Below are 24,722 nucleotides of genomic sequence, written 5' to 3' on the forward strand. Positions count from 1 at the left end.
ATCAATTTTAAAACCCCATTAGTTCTGCCAGTGTGAACCGTTTGGAGTCTCATTTCAAGATCACCTTGCAGTGCGAAACTGTCAAGACAAGCCGTTTAATGAACAACTTACAATTAATGTCTCTGCCAACACAGATTTGCTTCTCATATACTATGACATGCAATTGATGGTCTGTCCATCTATAAATGGGCTATTTGACAATACAATTCCTGCAAACAAAGTTACTTATTGTATTTTTCATGCTGACAATGCATAAACTAACACTAATGGACAGTGGAATTGTAATCTTGGGGCTATTTCAGCAAGACATTTCTTTGCTGACATTATCATACAAAAGCTTAACTGTTTAGTAATTGTTCATGATAAAGATGCTGTGTATTTTCAGAATGCCTAAAAACAATGGGGTGTTCTTTTTTTGTAATGACTTACAGATTACCAATAGGCTTCCAAAGAAATGTCCTAATTTCTATAGGTTACTATTGGGAATTGGGACATTTCTAATAAAATCTTTAGACTAATTTCATTAGGTAATAACTGAATGGTAGCATTCAACAGGACACTTTTGATACTACCATTATGGTTGTTCCTAAATGATGTGCACTTCAAGTCACCTGATCTATACTACTTTTTCTGTACCAAACAAAAGAACACAAGGTCCAGCCTGAAGCCTTTCAAATATCAGACAAGCATACTCACTTAATGATGTCTCCTTCAAGGGCAATCACTCGCTTAATGATCTTCTGTTGGGGATTTTTTGGAGACCTAAAGGCAAAGATAAGGCTACAATTAAAATGTTTCTCAAATGGTTTAAAATAACCACAAAGGAGTGGTGACCACTAAATTAATTCTAGAGCATCTACCTTTTTGACACACCATCAGTCACAGTTAGGTTATTCATACACTTAAAGCTTTCCATTTCCTTTATTTCTCATCATGGAGACAGAACTTAAAACACAAATGTGGACAGAAAGAACTATCATTTCACTGAGTGTATACTGTAAGTGAGAGCGAAAGGATTCAACCTATCCATTTTATCAGCCGACTGTCTTGAAGTGATGTAAATGAGAACTATATTTCTTATGTTGTTTCAAGTTCTACTTGATGTGGATAAACTGTTAGAAAATAAAATAATAATAGGTTAGTTGATGCCCAACCTACTTTCATTTAAAGTGCACATCTTTTACAATTATGTCAAAAGTCTACAAAAGCAGAACACACAATGCAAGAAGACATGTTCAAAAGATTTATATGTTTTTATACAGTATATGAAGCACAAACAGAGGGTACAAAATGAGCTTTTAGCTCTTAGGTTGGAGAAGGAATGTTCAAAAAAAAATCATGCTCTTAAAGAAATGAAATAAATATATGAAATTTTATTTGGCAAAAATTAAAAAATAACTTTTCATTTACAAACTGTACTCCAAAGTAATTATGAATAATGTTGTCTTTCAGAAAAAGCATTTTGTGTTCATATCTGAAAAAAGGAGCTAGTACATAAATCATTATACTGTACATCAGACTTACTCTTGGATGTAGAATGTAAATAAATTCACTTCAGTATAAATGGTACAGCAAAAGGTTGCTGAGCACAAGTGTCAAAGGAAAATAATTTCCTTGACCTACACATACAATTGCCACATGTTGTGTTATTAAAGGGCTTTAGAATCTCCAAGCAAGTATTTCCATTTGATAGTCATTGACATGTTACAGTGTAATTACTGACCCTTTTTTAATACCCAGTCAGTAATATTCATGATATTGACCTTGAATAAACAGGGGTCTGCTCTTTAAAAAGTAAACAGAATTTTCATTGTAGAGTTTTACCATTTGCATGGATGAGTAGAAAGAAAATCTTTATCTATAAAAGTACATTGCAAAACAGTTTTCCAACATACTATAAATTCAGGCACGTGAGGTTATTTAATTACACTCTTTAACAGGCTCAACACAAGTGTCTCAACCAGTAAAAGTGCTTGCCTGAGCACAAGTTAAGCTCTCTGTTCCAGTCATTCTGAACTGGAGCCTAGGTCACATCATCAAATGACCATGACCAGAATTACACAAGTAATGACCACACAATTGGCTGAGCAAAGCCAAGATAAGGGGTAGAATTGGTCAGCCAAAAACACAAAACTAGTTTATTAGATGTAAAAATCTCATTGCCAGATTAAACAATAATCTGTTAAGAATTACATTGCATAATGTAGTACGTTTTTCAAACCTAAGCAGAAAAACCTTACCATCATCCACAAACATGAAAAAAATAATTGAATGCAAACATTTCTAAGTCCATACAGTGCTAAAAAAACAGAATAATAATTTATGTTCTCATTGTTACTCGAATGAACACCAGTGAGCACTACACAGCAGTTTTATTAAGACTGTAAATGTAACAGGTGATCTTATTTTCTCTAAATGAATAATAATGGACTCTAGGATTTGTAACTTATTGTCATTACTACTACCCAGTCTTTTATGACTGGGCGCCATACACTAGTTTTATGTTATGTGACATATTGCGTTTAGGCTCAGGATGATTTTTGGCTGATGTTTGGGTTCATAATGTGAGAAGTGTTGGATAAATGATCTAGAGTCAACATATGTCTTGATGTCATTTTCTGTCTCAATAGTTTTAAAAAAAATATTTTTATGTGCTACTAATAAACACAGTGGAGAGTACTGTGAATTGACTCAGTGATTAGTCTGAGTAGACCCAGAACAGGGGTCAATTCAGAAAAGATGAGTGCTTGGATTTCAAATTGGTTAATAAATAAAAAAATACAGGGTACAAATAAGGAATGAATACTCAGATTGGGGTTATGATATCAGTTGAGTACCACTGAGATCTGAAATTTAACCACTGCAGTTCTTAATTTAGTTCTATCATCCAGACATGAACATGAACTAGTCATGTTTGTAGATGCTAGCAAATAAGGAAGATCAGCAAACACTATAGAAACAACAAATGAATAAAAAATATTAAGATAAAATTCACAACTGACCAACATCTGGTCTTATTTAGAATATCATGTAGAATTCTGGTCACCATATTATAGAACAGATAATTCTGCTTTGGAAAACATCCAAAGAAAATCTACCAGGTACTGAAGCATAAGGGAATGTCTTATACTGACAGTCTGAAAGAAATCATCATATTTACTTAATTAATTTAGTAGATTATAAGAGGACCCGCTACAAGTATTAAAATTCTTAAAGGCATTGACAAAGTCAACCTAGGAGATTTCTTCAGAATGAACAGTGAAACAGGAAACAAGTGGAAATTGCTGAAGTGAATTTAATTATGAGAACAGGAGACACTTCTTTACCCAAAGTGTTGAGTAGTATGGAAATACCTTCACAGCCATGTTACCAATCTTACCAAGCTGATGCCCTGGCTTCTTTCAAGAAATGGCTGGATGAGATTCTTGCATCAATTAGCTACTAACTACCAAACAAGCTACATGAGCCAAGTGGTCTACTTTCATTTATAATTTTTCTTACTGTCTTTCTGTATGGTCAATGTGATGAAACGATCTGTTATGTTCAAGATGGAGATCTCTTTTGATACCATTTAAAATAATTCAATTGTTCTTTTTGATAGTATAAGATTATTGTAGCTCTAAAAATGAAGGATAGAAGTAAATGCTCTGTATTTTAATTAATAATTGTTCCGTTACATTTAGGGCATAGCTCATACCAATGCATTGGATAATAGATTTCAATTACAGTATAAGATAGATAAGATAAGACTTTATCGATCCCGAAGGAAAATTGAGGCGTTACAAGAGCCCAGCCCAAGACAATGTCAAGATGTCAAGACAGACATCAGAATAGACTACAATTAAAATAACTACAGCATTAGGGTAAATAAAAAGTATAAAGAATACAAAAATAAAATAAACAGTTAGGAAAAATTAGGTGTGTGCAAAATATGCTAATAGTCACTGTAAAACAATAAAAGATATGCAAAATGATCATAGATTTATACAGTTTGAAAATACCACAATATAAACAGTATATTAATGCAGACTACAAAAACTACATGAGTGCAACATGCTGTCCATGATGAGCAGATGAAGCGCTAACAGGCTTAGCTTAGGGCAGTGTTGTACACCCTGACAGCCACTGGGAGGAAGGACCTGCAGAAATGTTCCTTTGAACACCAAAGCTAGACCAGTCTGTTACTAAAAGTGCTCCGGTGTCTAATAGCAGTCCCCTGTAGTGGATGAGAGGTGTTGTTCATGATGGCTGTGAGCATGGTCAGCATTCTCCTCTCTGCCACCACCTCCAGGGGGTCAAGACTCAGTCCCAAAACAGAGCCAGCCTTCTTGATGAGTTTATTGAGTCTATTTACATCTCTTGCCATGATGCTGCTGCCCCAGCACACAACAGCGTAGAAGATGGCCGCTGCCACCACTGATTACTAAAAAATGCCTAGCAGTGTTCCACATACACCAAAGTATGTGAGCTTCCTAAAAAATTGAATCGGCTCTGACCTTTCTTGTACAGAGCGTCAGTGTTAACAGTCCGCTCCATCTTATCATCCAGGTATACCCCTAGGTGCTTGTAGGACTGCACCACCTCTATGCCCTCACCATGGATGGAAACAGGGGTCAATGGAGAGTTATTCCTCTGAAAGTCCATGACCATTTCTTTAGTCTTGGTGTTGTTTAACTGGAGATGGTTAAGATGACACCACTCCACAAAGATGGTAATCAGGCTCCTATATTCCTCCTCCCCCCCTCACTAATACCCCCCACAATTGCAGAGTCATCCAAAAACATCTTCAGATGACATGCCTCAGAGTTGTACCTGACGTCAGAGGTGTAAAATGTGAACAGAAATGGAGTAAGGACAGTCCCCTGTGGAGCCCCCGTACTGCTAACAACCTGATCAGACACACAGCTCTGTAGCCGTACATACTGTGTCCTGCAGGTCAGATAATCTATAATCCAGGATACCAAGGGAGTGTCCACCTGGCCTGCCCTTATCTTATCTCTCAGTAATGGGGGATGGATGGTGTTAAAGGCGCTGGAGAAATCAAAGAACATAACTCTCATACATAACTGAACATAACTGAGGACATGAAGAGGGTGTCTGGGGTGAAGGCCTGTGAGGTGAATGGACAGTGGACCCTGTATCGAATCTGTTAAAAAGAAGATTCAGCTCATTGGCCCTCTCCAGGCCTCCCTCATTCTGTTGGCCACCAGACATCTTGCATTTGGAGATCTTCCTCATGCCGTTCCACACGTCTCTCACATCGTTATACTCCTCTTGAAATGAAATATGAAAAACCACTAGCAGAGAATGGATATATTATACAGTAAGTGTTGCAAATTAATTGGCTTTGCTTCCCCGAAGTCAGTGTTATACTATTACCAAATATCTTTCATATTTTAAACCAAACAAAAGAAATATGCTGAGTTGCTACCCTAGAAAGCGTTATCTGTTTCAAAACACTGACAATGTACTGTACTTCCCAAGAAAGAAAAAAATGTGATTTCAAATAAATGCCCCAAGGAAAGAAAAACATGAAAATGGTATCTACATGTTTGCTTATTCAAGTGTTTGGACCTTAATAACTTTTGTGGTTTTTCTGGCAAACACATCTGAATGAATAACAAGCACATCCTGTGTATAAATAAAATCTTCTTCGATTTAGTTTAATTCCATTAATAGCCACTAAAATAAAACAATCAATGATGCTCCAGCAGCAAATTTACCAGGAAAAAAGCTAAACAAATTATAACAATTACCATTTACACAACGCAAATTGAATGAGGTTGGAGCCTCCAGGCAAGGCCATTGTCAGCTATTTATTAGTGACATGGAACATTCCATAACTAATCAACCAAACTTCAAATCCATTTAAGCTAATTATCAGCAATTATACTGAAACATCTACAAATGATGGAATGAATATACACAGGCAATAACAAAAAACCTTTATATGAGCACAGTTTTAGACCATATCAACTACTTAACTTCACTTTAACAGCAGAAATAACACCATGAGATCAATGTCACAATAAATTTTAAATCCTTTCCAACACCTTTATACGAAACTCTACTAGCAACCATTCAGACGACACTGCCTGAACATTAAATAAAAATCACAAAATCATCATAATACCTTTTTCCCTTACTATTCTGTTACAAAAAAAGGACTGGGAATATCAGAAATAGACTGAATGAGTTAATAAATAAGTAAAATAAATAACCATAACCCCTAAATTGTAAAAGAAATGGCAAGAAGGTATACCTGAGAGGTTGGTATACTTAGAGGCACTTGAGTTCTCTGGCACTGCTTTGGTGAAAAGAGTAATAAATCAGGCACACTGGGTTAAACAAATATTTATTAACAATGATAACAACACACAATTTACAACATACAAGTTACTCTATTTATGAACAAGACATCTCAGAGGTCTATGTCCTGAACAACCAGAAAAAACAGACTTTATCAAGTATTTAAATCCTATATAACACCTATACAGGCCAAGAAAAAAAATCCCTGTCTTCTAAACCAAACAGAATATGGAGCAAGTAAAGGTTTATTCCATGCTGAAAAGAGAAGAAAGGAAGCACAACATTTCTTTGGAGCCTTCTTCAGGTGTGCAGAATATGACCATACAGAATATGACCTACAGTTAAATCTCCCTCTATATAAAATCTGGATGCTACAGTACAAAGTCAATGGGAAACATATCTCCCTATTCTAAAAATGCATAAACAAACTCACTGTCTCTTCCCTCTCCTTGTGTTTTTCTGTCTGTCCCATGTCCTTCCTTCTCTCTCTTCCCCTGTTCCTGGACTGTCGATGACTGTTAATGATTTACCAAGCACCTAACTGACTGTAAACCAGATGATTCCTTTGATCAGTCTGTCTCATGGCTAATACAACTCAGTAAACACTCCATTTCATTTCTTGCTTTGAAGCTCCCAAGAACAAAATGTTCTTATCATGATATATATTTGATATATGTTCAATATCAAAACTACCTAGATGTTGACTACCCACCACTTTTCTGTAACAATACCTTCGCAGTTATGTCACTGCAAGTATCTGACAGGACACATCCCAGGATTTAATCAATACCCATGAGGCTCACCTGGAACCCACTATATTCACTATAGATGTAATCTTTAGTCTTTAGGAGACTGAACCAAACTAAAAAAATATTAAATAATGCCCTTTTAAGAAGTGCTGATGCAACAATACTATATTAACAACGCTGTATATGATATTTAGATCAACATTTTTCACTTATCATTTCAGAATAATACTTGTCAATGAGAAAATGTATTGGCCAATAAAGAAAATAAAAGGTATACATCCTAAAACATTAAATGCATTGTAACAAACTAAACATTTCTAAACAGTGATAGCGTTCTCTACATTTCTGTAAGAGAGAGTAATTACACAGATGACAAGCATGCTGCTGCATCCAGTCTGCATTCAAGGGTTATATTGTAATGATTTCACAAAGGAATACAATAACAGCATCCAAGAAAGAACATTTATAAATGTTTGAACATTTTAAGTATGATACATTTTGGCTTGACTTGCTTTGGTTGAAGGACAGCCTTTTGGTGATAAGATGAGAAGGCTCAGGCCCTTAAAAAGATCAAGCTGACCTCAAAACAACAGAGAAACAGTAGGAATGGGCAAGCACTAGGAGTATGCAGTATTCAAGCGACTGTATTGAAAGTTAAATGAATGTCTGCTTTATAACATCAGAATTCATTCACATGTGTCATGGTTTGCTACTGAAAACCAGTGACTAAATTTCTTAATTAAGTGCCTGGGAATTTCTCGACAAGCTGATGAAGAGGCTGAACTGATTGAAAGCAAGTGTTGAGAAAATTGCCCGACACAAATTTTAGTCAAAACATTTGCAAACATCATAGAGAAACCAGCTATAGGAAACATATGAAGCCTTGCTTTTTAAATGAAGTCAGGAATTGGAAAAGAGAGAGAGTATCAGCAATATTATTTAAATAGCCTAGGATGTGAGCTGCGAGTATTAAGATTAGTAATAGGCAGCCATTTTAGAAGATAGAGTAATTTCATGATGAGCTTGGAAGACAAACTTACTTTGATAACATGACTCCAAAGAAAGGCAGGAATGATTTGATATATAGAAAGGGAGGAAATGAGGACCAAAGGCATCAAAGGTGTGGGCTGTGTTGGAAGCCGAGGATAGAGACAGAAGAAAACACAGACATTACATTGAAAACAGCAGGCTGTAGGACAGCTGTTGGCTGAGTTGGAGGGAGGACGCCGGACAGACATGGAGTCAAGGAGGTGGTAGCAGGGGCAGCAAGGGACAATAGGGAGCACACTGGGTCCAAAGTCACTAAAGAGTTGGTTCTTCTTCGAAGTTGGGATACAAGCAGAAGAGATTGTAAAGATTAAATTAATGAACGGAAGGATGAGGAAAAAAAGATGGTACAGAAGAAGCAACAGAAGACAGATAATAAGATAGGCTGTGAAAAGGGAATATTAACAGACACAGAAATAGGGGGACAAGGTAGAATGGAAAGTCTTGAGGGTGACAGCAGGGGCAATCCAAGATCCTTTTGATAAACCGGCTTATATCTGCATGCTGGGTGATGTTATTGTGGAAGTATGCTGGATACGACAAGACTGCAAGTTCTAGACTTTGAAGGAGAGAGAGAATTCCTTTTTGAGGTTTTGCAATCTAGCTAGATTCCAGACTTTGATGTTAGGGACTGCAGGAAAATGCAGGGGTTATGATGCAAGAACACTGGAAGACAAAACAGCAGGCTGAGTATCAGAAGATGTAGATTCTTGCTGTACCCTGAAAAGTTCTTCATCCAAACAGCAGATCTGAGGATCCATATGGACAAGGCACATTTGTAAAAAGAGAACAGCTGAGTTTCTTCCCTTCTTAGGTTGTTTTGTTTGTTTATGTTTTAGAAGTTAGAGAGATGTGTAGAAGTATTCATTTCCTTATGACATTGTGGATGTTTAGTTTGTTGTTTTTGGTTTTATTTGGTCATAAGGAATATGGTCCAAGTGTTTATGCATGTGAGAAAAAACAGGTAGAATAGATTTTCTCTTTCCTTCTGTCTTTGTAGTTTGGAGCATGGTTCACATAAAGAGTAATGCACTAGGCAATATGCAAGATAAAACATAAAAATATTTTACTCTGTCTTTCTGTGTTGTTCTTGTTTCTTTCAGTATTTTTTGTTGGTTATTTGGAGTACAGTTCAAATAATAAATGCAACAAAATGCAAAAAACAGGTATTTGCCTGAGATATATACAGGTACAGTATATAGCAAATGTTGATAATGATTATGATTTAGAAAAGTTGGGTTACATTTGCTTGTTTGTTGTTATTCCCCCAGAATATCAGTTAAGAAATTTGAAAATCATTAAATCAAGCAGGGTCCTGAGAAACTGAAGCTGTGACTACAAAAGAACTCAGGAGATGTTAAAATATGATATGAAAAAAAATAAGGTTTAATATTAAACCTCTTCTGGGACCTTAGCCTTTCCTGGTGGGTATAAAAAAAATCTTCATCAGTTTTAATCCCATTCAATCCTATTTGATGCATTAATCCCAATTACAGCAGAAATAAAAATCAATGATGCTCTAGCAATAGCTATGAAAGGAACTTGTAATATATATTTTTGCAATTGCATTATTACAAAGTAATAAAAAGAAGACAATTCTGAACTGTTTTTAACCCTGTTTTAGGGAAATTGTCTGTATTTTCTATGTGTTCAATACTGAATAAATAAATCTTGGATTGCTTTAAATATTTATATAGCATTGTACGTCTCAGTGTGATATGTCATTTACATGTTTTGAGGCAGAATTCTGAATGACTGCCACGTCACCAAATGAGTCTTTCTTCAATTGCCTCATTTGAAGAGAAAACACTAAAAACACACTATATGTTAGGTCTGAGCATACTGTATAAAGTAGTTAACGTTTTAAAACACCTAGCTGTAGTTCTGCTTGCTCCAAATGTGAAATTTAAGTGTATAATTACAAAAAACAAGCACTGATTAAGATTTAATTGCTGTTCTACAAAACAAGATGACCTCTGTGCTTTGTTTATTCACAAACAAATGTGCTGCCTGCCTAAATTAAAAATCTCATTTTAATTACTGGTCTTCTCTCATTACTTTACTAAAACTATGCATCTATTTAGAATCCGTTCTTTGTTATGAGACTTTGGTACTCAGTTCTTGACCTCATTTCATTCCATGTAGAGACTCAATTAATGACAGATTGTTTTAATATGCCATTTAATCCCTTTTCAGACTTTCTGAAAGTTTAAATACCAAACAGGTAAGCATCATTTTAAAACTTTAACATCTATTTCAAGACCACATAGAAGAACATAAGAAAAACACAATAAATGTTCAAGCAGCTAAGCAATAAAAATATCTCATCCGGCCACTTCTCAAAATAAGCCAGGATATCAGAGACTCCGAAATATGTTTTTTTTTGTAATGTGGTAAGAAAAATTTACAGAAGTACAAAACATTTTACATTAACATTATTCTATGTCTTTTTAATGCTTTAGGAACATTTTATATATAATCACAGACTACCCTTTCTTGTGGTCAAAATCAATGTTCTTTCTCTTGCACAAAAAAAGACTAAAGCACCTTCTAAGTGTTTGGATATGATGGTGCATTGTGCCTATAAACTTTCAACGTGTTCTGGGAGACCCTTTGAATCAATATTGTTTTAGTGATGCACAATGTTTCATTTTCAAAAGCTGTCATGTTCCACTTTCAAACAATGCAGAACAAATAAGAGACTAATTGTAACACAGGGAGATAATTTATAGTCAGTGTGAATGTTATACTATACTCAACTCTGGTGTATAAATTCAGGGTTTTGTACAATTTCAATTTTGCACTGAAAGTTCATTACTAATACAACTTTTCCTATTTTTCCTATTAAATGAATACAGGTATTTTCAATTATATGAACAAGAAAGGTTTTGGCTCCTAGTACCTGAGTTGTTTGACACATCAATACTTATTACAGCTTCAGATTTAATTGTTTAAACTTTGATCTGTTTTGTGATGTGTTATAAATGTTACATGTGGTTACGTGTTATACTGTTCATGTGCAACAGAATGATGTGCAATGTTTTTCTTATTTTTTTGTAATAGTATAATGTGCAATGTTTTTCTTTTCTTCTCTTCTTTTTTTTTGCATTCTATTTAAATGCACAGGAGTGCTGGTGTCCATAAAAAAATTATCTCAGGGGTAAATAAAAATCTTATCCGATCTTATCTTATATTGAGCTGTATTTCCCTCCAATATAAGGTTTTGGGGTATTGCTGTAACATGAATTGGTGCAGTGCTAAAATATTGCACAACTTTTATGCATGTGCCCGAAGACATGGTAGCACACTGGTCAGCATTGCTGCTTCACCTTCACAGCGCTGGAGGTTGGGTGAAATTCCTAGGGTGCTATCTGTCTGGAGTCTTTATGTTCTCCCTCTGTCTGTGTGGGATTCTTCTCACAGTCTGAAGACTGGTAGGTTAAATGTTTTTTTTTAAAAAAGACAGGCCCTGATGTGAGTGTGTGGATGTTTGTGTCCCTGTCTGCCCTGCAATGCACTGGCGTCCTGTCCTGGGTGTATCCTGCCTTGTGCCTGGTATTTGCTAGGACAGGCTCAGTCTCCCCTGCAACCCTGTATTGGATAAAGGAGATAGAAGATGGATAAATGTATTCATGTTCCCAATAGCCTATTAATGTAAGGCTGTTGCATTGTTATTTTGCTGAATGAACATAACTCAAGGCTCATGACATAGAGTTGGATTATGTAATAAGACACTGGACTAGAACTGGTGCAAAGAATAATGAGCCTGCATACATTAATATAAATATAAATTATTTATTGATTTATTTTGAAAATGATCATGTTCATGGTTGTACTGTTTGTTGTGTCCTCAGTGTTTGCCTGCCCCTGTATATAATTATATAAAATATGTAGCCTGATTCCTGACACATCTCTCTGCACATCAAGGTCTCTCCTACAGCAGTAGTTACTAACATAAAGATCAGCACAGAAAGGTGAATAGGACAGAGAAAGAGTGGGTTGAACTTCTGTGGCATGAATACTTTCAACAATCCCTATAATAATGTCACTGTAAATACTTAACACTCCAGAAAAGTGTCACTTAAACTTTCTAAAATGAGTCATTATGTAGAAAATGGATAACAGGAGTTTTTCACAGCATACCAACAGAAATACTCGTGCAAAAACAAAATAGCATAGCCTATATTCTTCAATATGCTTTACAATGTCTAGAATATTTAGTATACAAAATAAAATGCATGCCACAAAAACACAAAGTTTCTCATTAAACCTTTAAGTGTATAAACATAAACTTAACATGAAGCAGTATCTATAATTTTAACAGTTTTTAAATTAAATACAGGCATACGTCTATCATGATCCTGCCTTAGCAGAAAAGTTTAAATTGAGGAGTAAAGCTGAGTTATCCAAATTATCAACTTTCCATGTATTTGGTCACTTAATTAAGCTGTAAGGTTTGCTTCTCCAAATTCTAAAACTCATCGGTATGCTTGAAGTAGTCACTAACTTACTTTGGCCAATTTCACTTCATTTTAATTAAAAAATAAAAAAGTATCATATTTATATTGATTATTTAATTCCAACTGATTTTGAAATGTTTAGTTTTTTCTCAGAAAACAAGTAATCAATCTAAAATGCTGGTATGTATTCTTTCTGTACAATATATGACAAACTGCATTCCCTAATGTCCTTACATCTTTGTAACTTCTTCATCCTGTATGACAGATTTCTTTAAATGAAAATAGATGTATGTGCCCAGGTTCCACCTCAAATTAGATGTCCCTTCTCCAGAAAACATTTTCATTTTAATGCGCACACTGTGAAGGCTGTTCATCTGTGTATGCCTTTCAGCAGAACCATAGTCCATCCAGGGATCTATTAATCCCTTTTCCTTCTGGAATTGTTGCACTTAAGTCTTCTTTACTCACGTCTCATCTGCCTTGTCTGATCTCCAACTCCCTTCAAAGCTACCCTTTGCACTTCTGTTGTCGAAATTTCAAAACAAACCTGTATTCAGTGCCATAAATCCCATGTATCTCCTATATTGTCTCTTGGGAATGCACTCTCTTGTTTTGCTTTGCTTAAGAGCTGTGAGGCTCCACAGCGCATCTCGAGATCATTGCAGTCATTTTGTTTCACGTTGTGACTTATGTTAAAGAAAATCGTTTATTATTTCTGTGGATATGTGAACCATATACTTGTATTTAATTGTGTTCTTTGTTATGCATTGAACATGCACTGTTTTGTAAATGTATTCAATTTATTCAAACATACTAGTGCGTTTATTTTAACATAGCTTTCCTGGATTTAAATTTTATGCTTTTAACTGTACATCCTAGGATATTGTTTGTCTTTTTTATTGCTTCCCTACATTGATAAACGGTGTGTCGACATTAACATCTAGTTTTTGCCATACCTAGCCTCCTCACTTCAAACTTCAAGCATTTCCTATTTTGTACATTAAAGTTTAGTATTTTACTACCTGCAAGTAATATTATTTGGTCTAAATATCATCTGCCAGATTTGGGTTAGTCTTGAATTTTATCAAAACCTTTTTCACTTCCAACTGCTGCAAGTACAGTGTTGGCTAATCCTTCTATTTTGGTAACATCTGCAAACATGATTATTGTATAAACTATTATATATTATATTATATATATTATATGGGTTCTGGGTTTATTACAAATGGAAATATGTTGTTTATACAATATCTTTGTTCTTTGTATCACTATAGACAACAACAACAACAGGATGTCACCTGCCTTAATTAGGATCCTGTTGACACTATGGGTGCTATCACCCATCTTGGCCAACAAACAACAAAGTGTTATTGTTTTGTGGTCCCTGTGTTGAAGTTTTTCAGAGAATAGTCTTTAACAACCACCACTTCTCTTTGTGCGTTTAAGGTAATACTGGCACTAAACTTGGGGCCTGATGTCTTGAATTCCCACATCCTGACTGCTTTCTTAATGATCCTGAAGGGGAGCCAGTTGATATGTTGTTGTGATGTGGATATATGTGGTATGGTTGGGTTGGTTGTTAGTTTGTGTTTCTGCTCACAACTTGGGACCAACTTTTTCTCAGTCACTTTTTCAGTGTTGTTTTTCTGACAAGTCAGTTACTCGCCTTCCTGAAAATGGGCTTTCTTCAGTCTCTTGAAGCTCTTTGAGTTCTGTTAGTTAATAGACAGTACAGAGACAGTTATCACACGTGTAGTCTTTGAGTACCTCTGGGATAATTGACATTTAGCTCAGGTTGCAGATCACAGGTTTAAAGTCCATTTTTTAAGTATTGAATGTGTACTTGACAAAGAGAAGCATTGTCTTATTTTGAAGATAAGAAACAGTTCATGCTGTTTCTGTACAGCTTCTTAAAAGTAAACGTACCTTCCTACTTTGAATTCTCACCTTTGCAACCAATCCTGTGAAACTTAGACCAAATCCAGCCACCAAGACACTAGCTAGTCACTACTGTCGACATATCAGAAAGGCAAAAAAAGATACAACATACTGTAATTAAAAGATTGTCACGGGTCTAAGGGTATTCTCAGACTTGTAGTCTTACCGTTTTGTTTTAATGTGTTTTAATGTTGGGGAGATTTGTAAGCTCAGCCTAAGCATTTTTAGAGTACTATGTTTTGTTAAAGAACCTAAAACTTGGTTTATGATGAAAAGTGAAAGGCTAAAATTTTTATAAAGGAGCCTTTTTTACCCCTGTCAAAGAAATGTAGAAATGAAGATAAAATCCTAGTTGCAACTTCCTTCCATGAATATACTGCCAACATTTTACCATTTTAACATCATAGATCATAAGCATCTTTAAAGAAGTACACGGCAGGGACAATTACACCCTGAAGCCAGCTGGATTAAAATCATCCATGAGGCTTATCACTCTGCACTGAAAGGCTGCTTTTCTCTTTTTTATTATGATTTAATTGAACTGCTTCTCGTGTCATAAAATGCACACAGACTCCCTTCCAGTGGATTGTTACTGACCTTGTCTAGCATTTGTCTGAAGTCCTTGAAGTTATAGTTAATTGGATACCACTCAATACAACATCATTATTTCAAAATATCTTCCCTTAAGTGATTAATAAATGCACTGTGCCCAAATGTAAAGTGACATTTAATAATAAGCTGCTTGTAGCTGCCTGAGGTTTTGACCTTAGCTGGTAGTAATCTTTAATTTCCCTTCTGCCTCATCCATCAAGTACACTTTTATTCCAAAATGTACTGTATTTTCTGTCAATATGTTTTTGAACCAAGTTGTTTAAAATAGTTAGATCATCTTAGACCCTGTAGCTATCCTGAATTACAGTAAATCTATTTTAATCCTGAAATTCTAGGGTTAAATATATGGCAGATGCAATACTCAAACACATCAATATACCACCAATATAAATAGCATTTTAATGTCAATAGCAAATGTCTATTCACAGTTTGTTGTCTCATTTGGGTTTAACTTCAAAAGGTCAAATAGAAAAAAAATGAACTTTAGATTATAGGTAATGCATAATAAAGAAGAGTGAAGAATACATATTCTTTTATTATAAATGAAAGAACATCCAACAGCAATGAGTCCTGCAAAAGTAGAAAGGAAGAATGAGGGACTGTAGGCAACTTCTCTGACCCACCCAGCTATGAGAAACACATCTTTTAACACATAACAGGCAACACAGCCCTGAGGTTCAGGACCAACTAGAAGAGAGGCTGATCTCTCACCTGCAGCATCATAAGCCAATAAACAAATTTTATATATTTGGCTCATTAAAAGGGGCAAGAATATTACTTAATCATTACTTAATCATCCAATTGTAAAGCATCAACTCGCTCATGCAAGAAATCAAAAACCATACAGACGGAACAATTTCAATATATCAAATTAAATAATAAGAACTCTTCGCTTGAAAGAAATGCATACTGTTTGACCTAATCTAAAAACAGTATATCGCTTGCATTGCACTTGGTGAGTCTCAAAAGAAACTGGGATGTTATTAATGGAAAAGCAAAACTGTTATTTCTTTTACGAAGTGAGGCAACCCTTATTATGGACGACGCACCATGCGTTATGGGTGGCAGCTTCCAATTATACCTCTATTGATTGTTTCTTCTCTTAGTTACATTTCTGGTGGATGACAAGATAAAGTGCCTTGCCAGACATAAAGGGTCATACAATGAACTTGCCTTTCAAGATAAAATGCTATTTCCAGCTCAAAGAGACAACAGTTACCCTAAGCCTTACCATTTACCATGTACTATACAGGCACGGATAATGATGCTTCTTTTGAATATTTATTACGCTTCAGAATAATAATCTCTCAATGAAAATCGAAGAAAAAATAATGCATGTTGTGCTTCATTACAAACTACTGTATATTATCTTTTTAAACCAACTGTAAAAGTTTGAATTGTTTCAATTACATATTGCTAGTGAAGTTTTGTTGTACATCATACATTATAGGCCCCTATACATACAATACAAAAGTAATATCCTGGACATTCAGAGCACATAAAAAAGCATTTTGATCAAGAATAATGTTTCTAAGATAATGGCTTCTTAAGGTTATAAATACTGTACATGTTAAATAAATGTGCATCTTTGAATTGATGCACATGAATAGCAATATACTGTACAGTACTTCACAGAACATGAGTCAATGTGCTACTGCTGGAGATAATAAAGCAGTGACACGTTTTCATAAAATAAACCCAAAAGTCAGCAAATAACATGGGCAAGCAGGCAAACAACTGAATGAGCCCACAGCAGGCTGATTGCAAGAGCAGGGACAGGCTGGCGCAGTGAAGGTGAACACAGGCAAGCATGGTCCTTGCAAATACAATCCAGAGCCATAAGCATGGACAAGCAAAGTTCAAAACAAAGAGACACAGTATAAAGGCTCCAGAAGAGAACTCCAGAAGAGAACTCATTTCCACAAAACAAAAAAAACATGGGAACGTGGGAGATGTAGCAAACTCTGTGACAAGAGTTTGCGAGTTTGCGAGTACTGCCTGATCCCAGCCTATGTAATCTTGAAGCACCTGAGGTGAGCTTTGGGTATAATTGCTTCCAGGTGGTACAAGACTACTGTCAAATAAATTACTGTGGTAACTGGCACCGAATGACAGGTGGTCAGCTGGCATTTGAACGCTAACATGTCCTGCCACTCATCACCAGGAAAGAGCATGACAATGACCAATAAAGACATGTCATAGACTGACATATTAGACCTGTCATCCTTATCTTACTACAAATAAAATTAAAGAGACAAGCATTCTTGTCAAAACTCAGATCTCTTGGTGTCTAGACAACCACAAATTGTTGCTATTGTGTAGTGAAATAAGAATCACTTTTGCAAGCTTAACTACTGCATTTTCAAAATACAGATGTTTACCTTGCAGCAAAGCTGCATTGTAACCTTTGAAGGAAGCATAATAATAGTTTTTAGGATTATCATTGTCATTTCCTGCAACTTAATGTGTATTTCATTCCATTAGTATTGAAAGATGACAATATTGATTGATATACACAGCAAAAAGACAATATAGTTCAGGTGGGTAGCTGCGTCAGCATGCGAAGGCTGCAAAGGAACAAGTAATAGGTTTATTCCATGCTGAAAAGAGAGAAAACACAACGTTTCGAACATGGAGCCTTCTACAGGTGTGACGATGAACACCTGAAGAAGGCTCCATGGCCCAAATGTTGTGCTTTCTTTCTTTTCAGCATGGAATAAACCTATTACTTGTTCCTAAAAAGACAATGTATCCCAATTCCTTCAGCATATGAAATGGGTCTGAAAGTGTTTTTTTTATCTTGTATTCTATCTGCACATGGAGACTATATAAGAAAATACTGAAAGCTAATTTCTGTTAGTACAAAAATAATATATATTACAAAAGTATTTGTTAACTTTTTTTAAAAAGAGAAGCGTAGCCAATTAAAAAATCTCTGTCTTCAGTACTAACAAAGCACTGAAAATATTTTTTCATACATATTTCAATGCCAGCAGATTATAAATATATTTGAATGGACAATTGTTAAATACATATTTAATTTTTTTATTAAATATATCGATAAGACAAATGAGGGTACACTTTCTATCATGTAAATAAGAATGTATTGTAATTCCATGCTCAATAACAGGATTTTATGTATAACTTAACATACGTTACTTGTAAAATACATGCTGTTACATGGGGTATACTGTACATTAAAGCAGTTAATGTGCCTATCATATGAATTGCCTATTTCTCTTTATAAGAAGGCATTTAAGGACCAAAATATTAAGTACAATTTCTGTGGATAGCTTTAAAATTAAAACTGGACCTTTATTCCAACATCCCCATAAAGCCACACATCCTCTCACATGTCAACTTAGACCACTCTATACTAGTTTACGCAAACCAGTGAGAAAAACTCAATTAATGTAAGTTCGTTAATTGTGTTTAATTAGTGTTAATGTTTGGGGGACAAAACACAACAAGCATCCAAGGTCCATTCCCCGTACTAGAAATAAAACAAATGATACCCATGGAGGTCTCCAAGGCTTAGCCAATTTAAGGCATTGCATCACAGAGCTATCAGATCTTTAAACAATACAACATAATTTAACATATCTATCTTGTTGGCACCTTTGAATAAAAAAGTGCCTCTTGCTCATAGTTTTAAATGCATGTGTCCATACTTATAGTTTGTGCCCCCTGGTTTGTGTTTCACAGCTGCTGCTGAAGCTGTGACATTGGGTTGGCTTTGTCAATGCCCTTGAGGTTTTGAGGAATTCTTGAACCTGGTCATCTTGCATTGTTCTCTGCTGAAGGCTACAAAGATTCAACTCTTTTTGCTTGTCAGTGTAAGACATTCCTTTCAGCTAACTATTATATTTGGTAACTCTTCTCTGGACATATTATAAGGCAACTATACAGTATGTTTTTATAACTTAGTGACCAGTATTGAACACAATGCTCTTAATGTGGCTTTATTAATGTGCGAATAGTACATTTTAAATATAACATTCTGTGATTTAAATTCTACGTTTAAATATATATCCTAAAATCCTATTTGTCTGTTGTGGTTATTCCCTATATTTTCTGGATAGTCTGAAAATTAGGATTTTAATCATCAGTCTTACCATCTTTCATAAATACAGTAGCATCTTCAAGCCCAGTATTTCCTATCTTCTATAAAGAATTTATGTTTGTACTGACTGTAATATTCTCCACTTTTCTGTATTAAGTGCCATCTGCCAGGTGTTGAATTTTGCATAAATATGTTTTTGCTGGTTCTTTGTGTTTCCTAGTCCTGTTATTTTGGTTTGATCTGTGAATTTGACTTTTTTTAAAACTTCATCAGAATCTAGATTATAGATATTGTTACAAATAGGGGGTTAAGAAAATATAAAAACAGACAGGGATAATTAACATTTAAAGTAAATAATTATAATCCACTATGCTTAAAGTAAATAAGCATAATCCAAGATATGTTTAAAATATATCTGAGCAGTAGGTATAGTTTGAGGCACCTGCATTCTTTAATCTCTTGTGAAGCTCTAGCCAAAGAGTAAATAATGAGGCAAATTAGGTCAAATTAACATTTATTAAAAATAACAACACAAACTAAACAACATGCAACAAAACATGTAAGTGTCTCAGAAGCCTATGTCCTGAACACCCAGAAATACCTAGACTGCTAACCCTGTACTCAGAAATCTTATATAGTGCCTTACAGGCCAAAAAGAGAGATAAACTTATATCCTAAGTAAATCAAAAAATGACCCAGAGCATAACCAGGAAATGAACCTCTTTAGCTCGGGGATTTCTGATAAAGGAAATCAGAGTTTCCTAAAATAATGGAATGGCAAGCTCTGTTACTTAGCTAGAATCTGGTCTTTAATGTTACCTTTTCTGTTCCCTTCATTGCTTCTCCTTTCCCTCTCTGCCTCTCCCTGGCTGCATCCCTTATTGTATGCCTTCTTATCCTGCTTTAATGGATGTTGAATAATTTAGCTTTAATTGTTTACCAAGGTGTTAGCTAAGCTGAATCAGAAGATTCCTTTTAGTAGTTGTCTCTGAGGCCACCTGCACCTCAGTGAACACCCCAGTTTCTACTCATTGCTTTGGAGGCTTAATAAGTGCGAACTATAACTTTTTATGACACTCCACTATCTGTAACTATACATTATAAAAAACAGTTGCTCTGTTCATGTGAAATTATTAGTAACAATTTTATCTGTGTTTGCAGTCCCAAATTGCCTATTTGCAGGCTGTGTAGTGGAAGTGTAATTGGAGACATCCATCTACACATTATCTCATGGACCTACTTCACACAACCTGCACCAGTCTCTGAACAAAAGGTATAGTTTGGTTAACAAAGAGTTAACATGTTTATACAAAGGTGCATATGGGTTATGCATTAGTTATTGAGTTTTCTTCGGGAAAGCATTAGATATACACTGTGTATAGACCTATTATCAGTGTAATGCCTGTATGCGAGTGTTGTGAAAACAATATTGTTTGTTATTTAACATTTATTTTACTTCACAGCATAACTGTCTCAGAGGTATTACAGTGTCACTTCTCACATCTCTCATAAAAAACTAAAACAAAAGAAGAAGAAAGAAAAGTAGACCAACTGCAGGAGTGGGAAGTTGTGTTGGTTAGGTGGGGAGTAAGGCTACTGCTGCCTCTCTGTCCACACTCCCCACCTGTTGTAGCAGCCAACAAACCCAGTCACTGTATGCAAGTTTCCAATTTATAAGTAAGGGCATTGCTGTACACTTAATTTACTTTCTTGTCTGCTTGAATAAACTATTACATTACAGTAGTGCTTCATTTACTTAATACTACTACTAGTAATAGTACTATTACTACAACTACTAATAATAATACAGGGTAATCTATAATATCGGCAGCATGCAGCCTCACACTACAGTATATGACACAGATGATGATCTGGTCCTGTTGTCTCCCGAACAAAAGATGTCTCCAGAACAAGAGATGGAACAGAGACTGCCTCTATTGGAGCAGTAATGCCAGACTTCGGCACTGACAGACAATCTAGACAAGACCAGAGTCATTATTTTCCAGAAGAACGCCAGATCTCAGGAGAAAAAAGAAAGCACTTCACTCTGAACAACTAGATACTGGAACACATAACCAGCTACAGATACCTTGAACTGACAATCAGTTCACCTGGGAGTTTTGATACGGCAGTGAGGGTACTAAAGGAGAAGGTGTGCAGGGCACTCTACCATTAGATGGAGGCTCTACACCATCAACCCCCCCTATAAAACACAACACAACTACAGCACAGAAACACTGCATACAGAGTTCTGTAAAAACATTTTCCTTGTGCAGAGAAAACCACCTAACAATGTAGACAGGGCCAAACTAGGCCACTACCCATTGTTAATCACAATACAAAAGAAAATGATAAAATTCTGGTTAGACAAAAAAAACAGTATCAATACAGAAGAGAGTGATAAAATACTGGTTACACCAAAAAGAAAAAAAAACAGTCAGAGGACCCCTACCAACAGAAGGCTATGCTGAGCCAAGAACTAAGCCCAGACAAGAGCCCCCTCAGACTTGAAACTCAGTGACACTAACTAACCTCAGGACAGCACAACAAAAAACACAAATCTAAGTAAACCAAATCACTGCACAAGCTAAACAACACGACCTTACCAACACAAACAAACCTGGCTGACCAGAGGGGTGTGGTGCCACTGCCACCAGGGAGAAACAGAGACGAGTTGCCCTTTCTGTTGGACTGTGAGAAATGCTCTAGGATTAGGCAAGCATTCTTCCCCTCAAATAACAAATCTAATCCCAGAATTCCCACACTTGCCAGAATTAGAACAGCTTCCTTCTCCTACTCGGGGAGGACACTCAAAGCTGTAGCACATGTGATCTCCTGTCAAAGCCTGAAGAAGAGAGAACCTGTCTCAAAATACTGTTTTATACTTTGTGTAATGTATGTAAATGTCCATAATATATTATAGAAGACATTTACAATACAAAATTATTATGTCAATGAGAATTATTAGTATGTCCTTACTAATTATGGCAATAGTGTGTTTGTACTGTAAATATCTTTTATACTGTACAACACAATAAATACATTGGAAAAAGGGAACACATGCTCTTTTGTATTGTTTCTACTGGTATTGCATATAGAAAGAAACTGGTTCTGATGCAATGGTGATAGTATGGTAATTGCAATTCATTCAGTGAGCAAATTTGTATTTTTCCATGGGAAGCCAGAATAGAGCGAATAAGTCATCAGCGGAGGCCAGATCATTAATTTAATCACAATAAATTGAATGTAATCAAAACAGTGAATGCGAAAGCATGATTTGCAGCTTCCTATACTATTCCTATGTACTCAACTAAAAAGAATTTGGCCAAGCAGCTTTTAAACCAAACTTTGGGCCAGTTACATGAGCTGGGGCCCTGGTTTCAGTTCCAGACATGGAGTGCTATCCCAGAGAGCAAAAACATACTTTTAATTTGGTTACAAGGCAGGGAAATTGGCTTCTGGGAAAATTGTCCCTGGTGTGAGTTTGTGTATCTTTGTGTATGTCTGCCCTTTGATAGAGTAGCATCCCATCAAGGGGGTACCGCACCTTGCTCCCATTGTTTGCTAAGATTAGGTTCTAGATCCCCTGTGACCTTGGACTAGAAAAAAAAAGTTAGAATTTTGTTCTCTCTAATAATATTTCAGGAATACCATAACACAATTATAATTTACAGATGCAGTTAGATAACTTTACACTTGGGATTGTGAGAGGACAAACAATTTATAGTTTCAAAATAAAGGAAAATCAGATTAAATTTGCAGAAGACATGGTTTTGCCTGACATAGATACAGTACCCACACATTATTTAGAATATCGTTTTTTAAACCTAGCAAATCAGAAAGAGATCCCCAACTACATACAGATAAATAATTACTATATTTAAGAAATAATAATTTCACACAACTCTTTATATAAGTCCTAAATCCCTTGTTATTGTTATGAAAGGAGAAGGTAAAAAGGAAGAACAAAATTAATGAACTGTACTTCATGTATTGCAAAGAATGGCTCTATAGAAGAGCATTACATGGATGTTGTTTAATAAAGCCCAAATATGAAACATAGAACTCATCTTTGAATCTTATGCTAAAAACACTTTGTTGGGAAGAAAAATACAGAACTAGGTGCCGGATACCTTAAAATAAGCATCTTTTGACTTACTAAAGTATCTTTTAATAAGAATAGTATTCAAACACAGAATTGTGAGTAAAATGATTGGCAAAGACAGGGTTTAATCTCTTCAGTACTGAGGATTGAAGATGATTGCCTTCATTGTGATAAAAGTTCAAAATTAATATTTCTCTCCACAAAGAGAATGAGTTTGTCTGGCCTAAAGGAATTTGACAGGTCTTATGATGCAGCAAGGCCCTACACTGTCACATGAAAGGAAAAGGCATGAAACCCGTCAGTTGTAATAAAACCAGAAAATGATACAGTCAGTACCTTCTGAATAGCATTTCATAACTCGGGAATTCAATTTTCCATTCATTTGAAACCTGTTTGTTTCCATTATTGTAAATTGTTTACTAACTCTCAATTTTGAATAGCATAACATATAAATGGCAAATTCAATAAATCAGTTTAGTATAACAAATCACATATAATCAGGTTTGTGATTTTTAACATAATGCTCAAGTTATTCATTGTAGCAGTTTTTGTTTGTTAATGTGCATGCATTAACACTACACTACTGTATTATGCTGAATGTGCCACCAGATTTCTTTATTTACTGTATACCGTAACATCCCAATCACACTACTTTCTCGTACAATCTTCAAAAGACACTTCAATGGTCAGCAGTTGAATTGTGAAAGAGCTTTTACCCTGTCAGGCCATGTCCTTTGTTTCAGAAAGGTTTACAGAAATGATACCCTCATTACTGTATGTACTGTACTACTATCAGACTTCCAACAACATACAAACTAAGATCCTAACAGAAATATTTCAATCTCTGTGGGAAGTTGCACTGTAAGTACTTAAGTGGTACAGGATATTCAAGCAATTTTACAAAGAACACATTTAGAATAAAATTAGAATATGAAGCCAAATAATTTATTTTTTACTTGAGTGGACAGAGATAGAGCCTGTGATGTTATTTCTGGATACAACTGAATTTTCAAAATAGCAGCAGAACGTGAAAACTAAAAAAAAGATGGAGACTGACTGCAACAAGTGTTACAAAGCTTAACAATCACAAAAATTATTATATTGATTTTATGCTTAAACCTGCGGAACACACATTTCCCAGAATATCTTTTCTCATCCAACTTTCAGAGATATTTTTTACATTTTTAATAATAATCTAGGAGGAAACAAGACATTAGAATCAAACAAGGTCTCTAAAAGCATGTAATAGCTAAAAAGGATCTATGCACCCATACAGGAGGAATACATTTGGAGTTTCAGCAAGGATACCAGAGAGAAAAAAGACTGCAAAGAATCCTACCTTCTCTAACTAGAAGTTCAGGCATTCAAGCCTGACTGCTTTCCAACTTCATTATCACCATGATAATGTTTTAAACCACAAATACATCACTTTTATGCAC

At 35.4% G+C, this 24,722-nt stretch overlaps 1 protein-coding gene across 2 annotated transcripts in view; it reads right to left on the bottom strand.

The window, feature by feature from the left end:
- Positions 1–24,722, bottom strand: part of immp2l (inner mitochondrial membrane peptidase subunit 2) — a 444,163-nt gene that overhangs the window by 95,254 nt on the left and 324,187 nt on the right. For both annotated transcript variants that reach the window (XM_088644863.1, XM_088644864.1), the window contains exon 4: positions 697–762. In XM_088644863.1, coding sequence (XP_088500989.1) covers positions 697–762 — 66 coding nt within the window. The remainder of the gene's footprint in view (positions 1–696; positions 763–24,722) is intronic.

Source organism: Lepisosteus platostomus, chromosome 9, assembly GCF_059453375.1.
Source record: "Lepisosteus platostomus isolate fLepPlt1 chromosome 9, fLepPlt1.hap1, whole genome shotgun sequence".
Classification (NCBI taxonomy): Eukaryota; Metazoa; Chordata; class Actinopteri; order Semionotiformes; family Lepisosteidae; genus Lepisosteus; species Lepisosteus platostomus.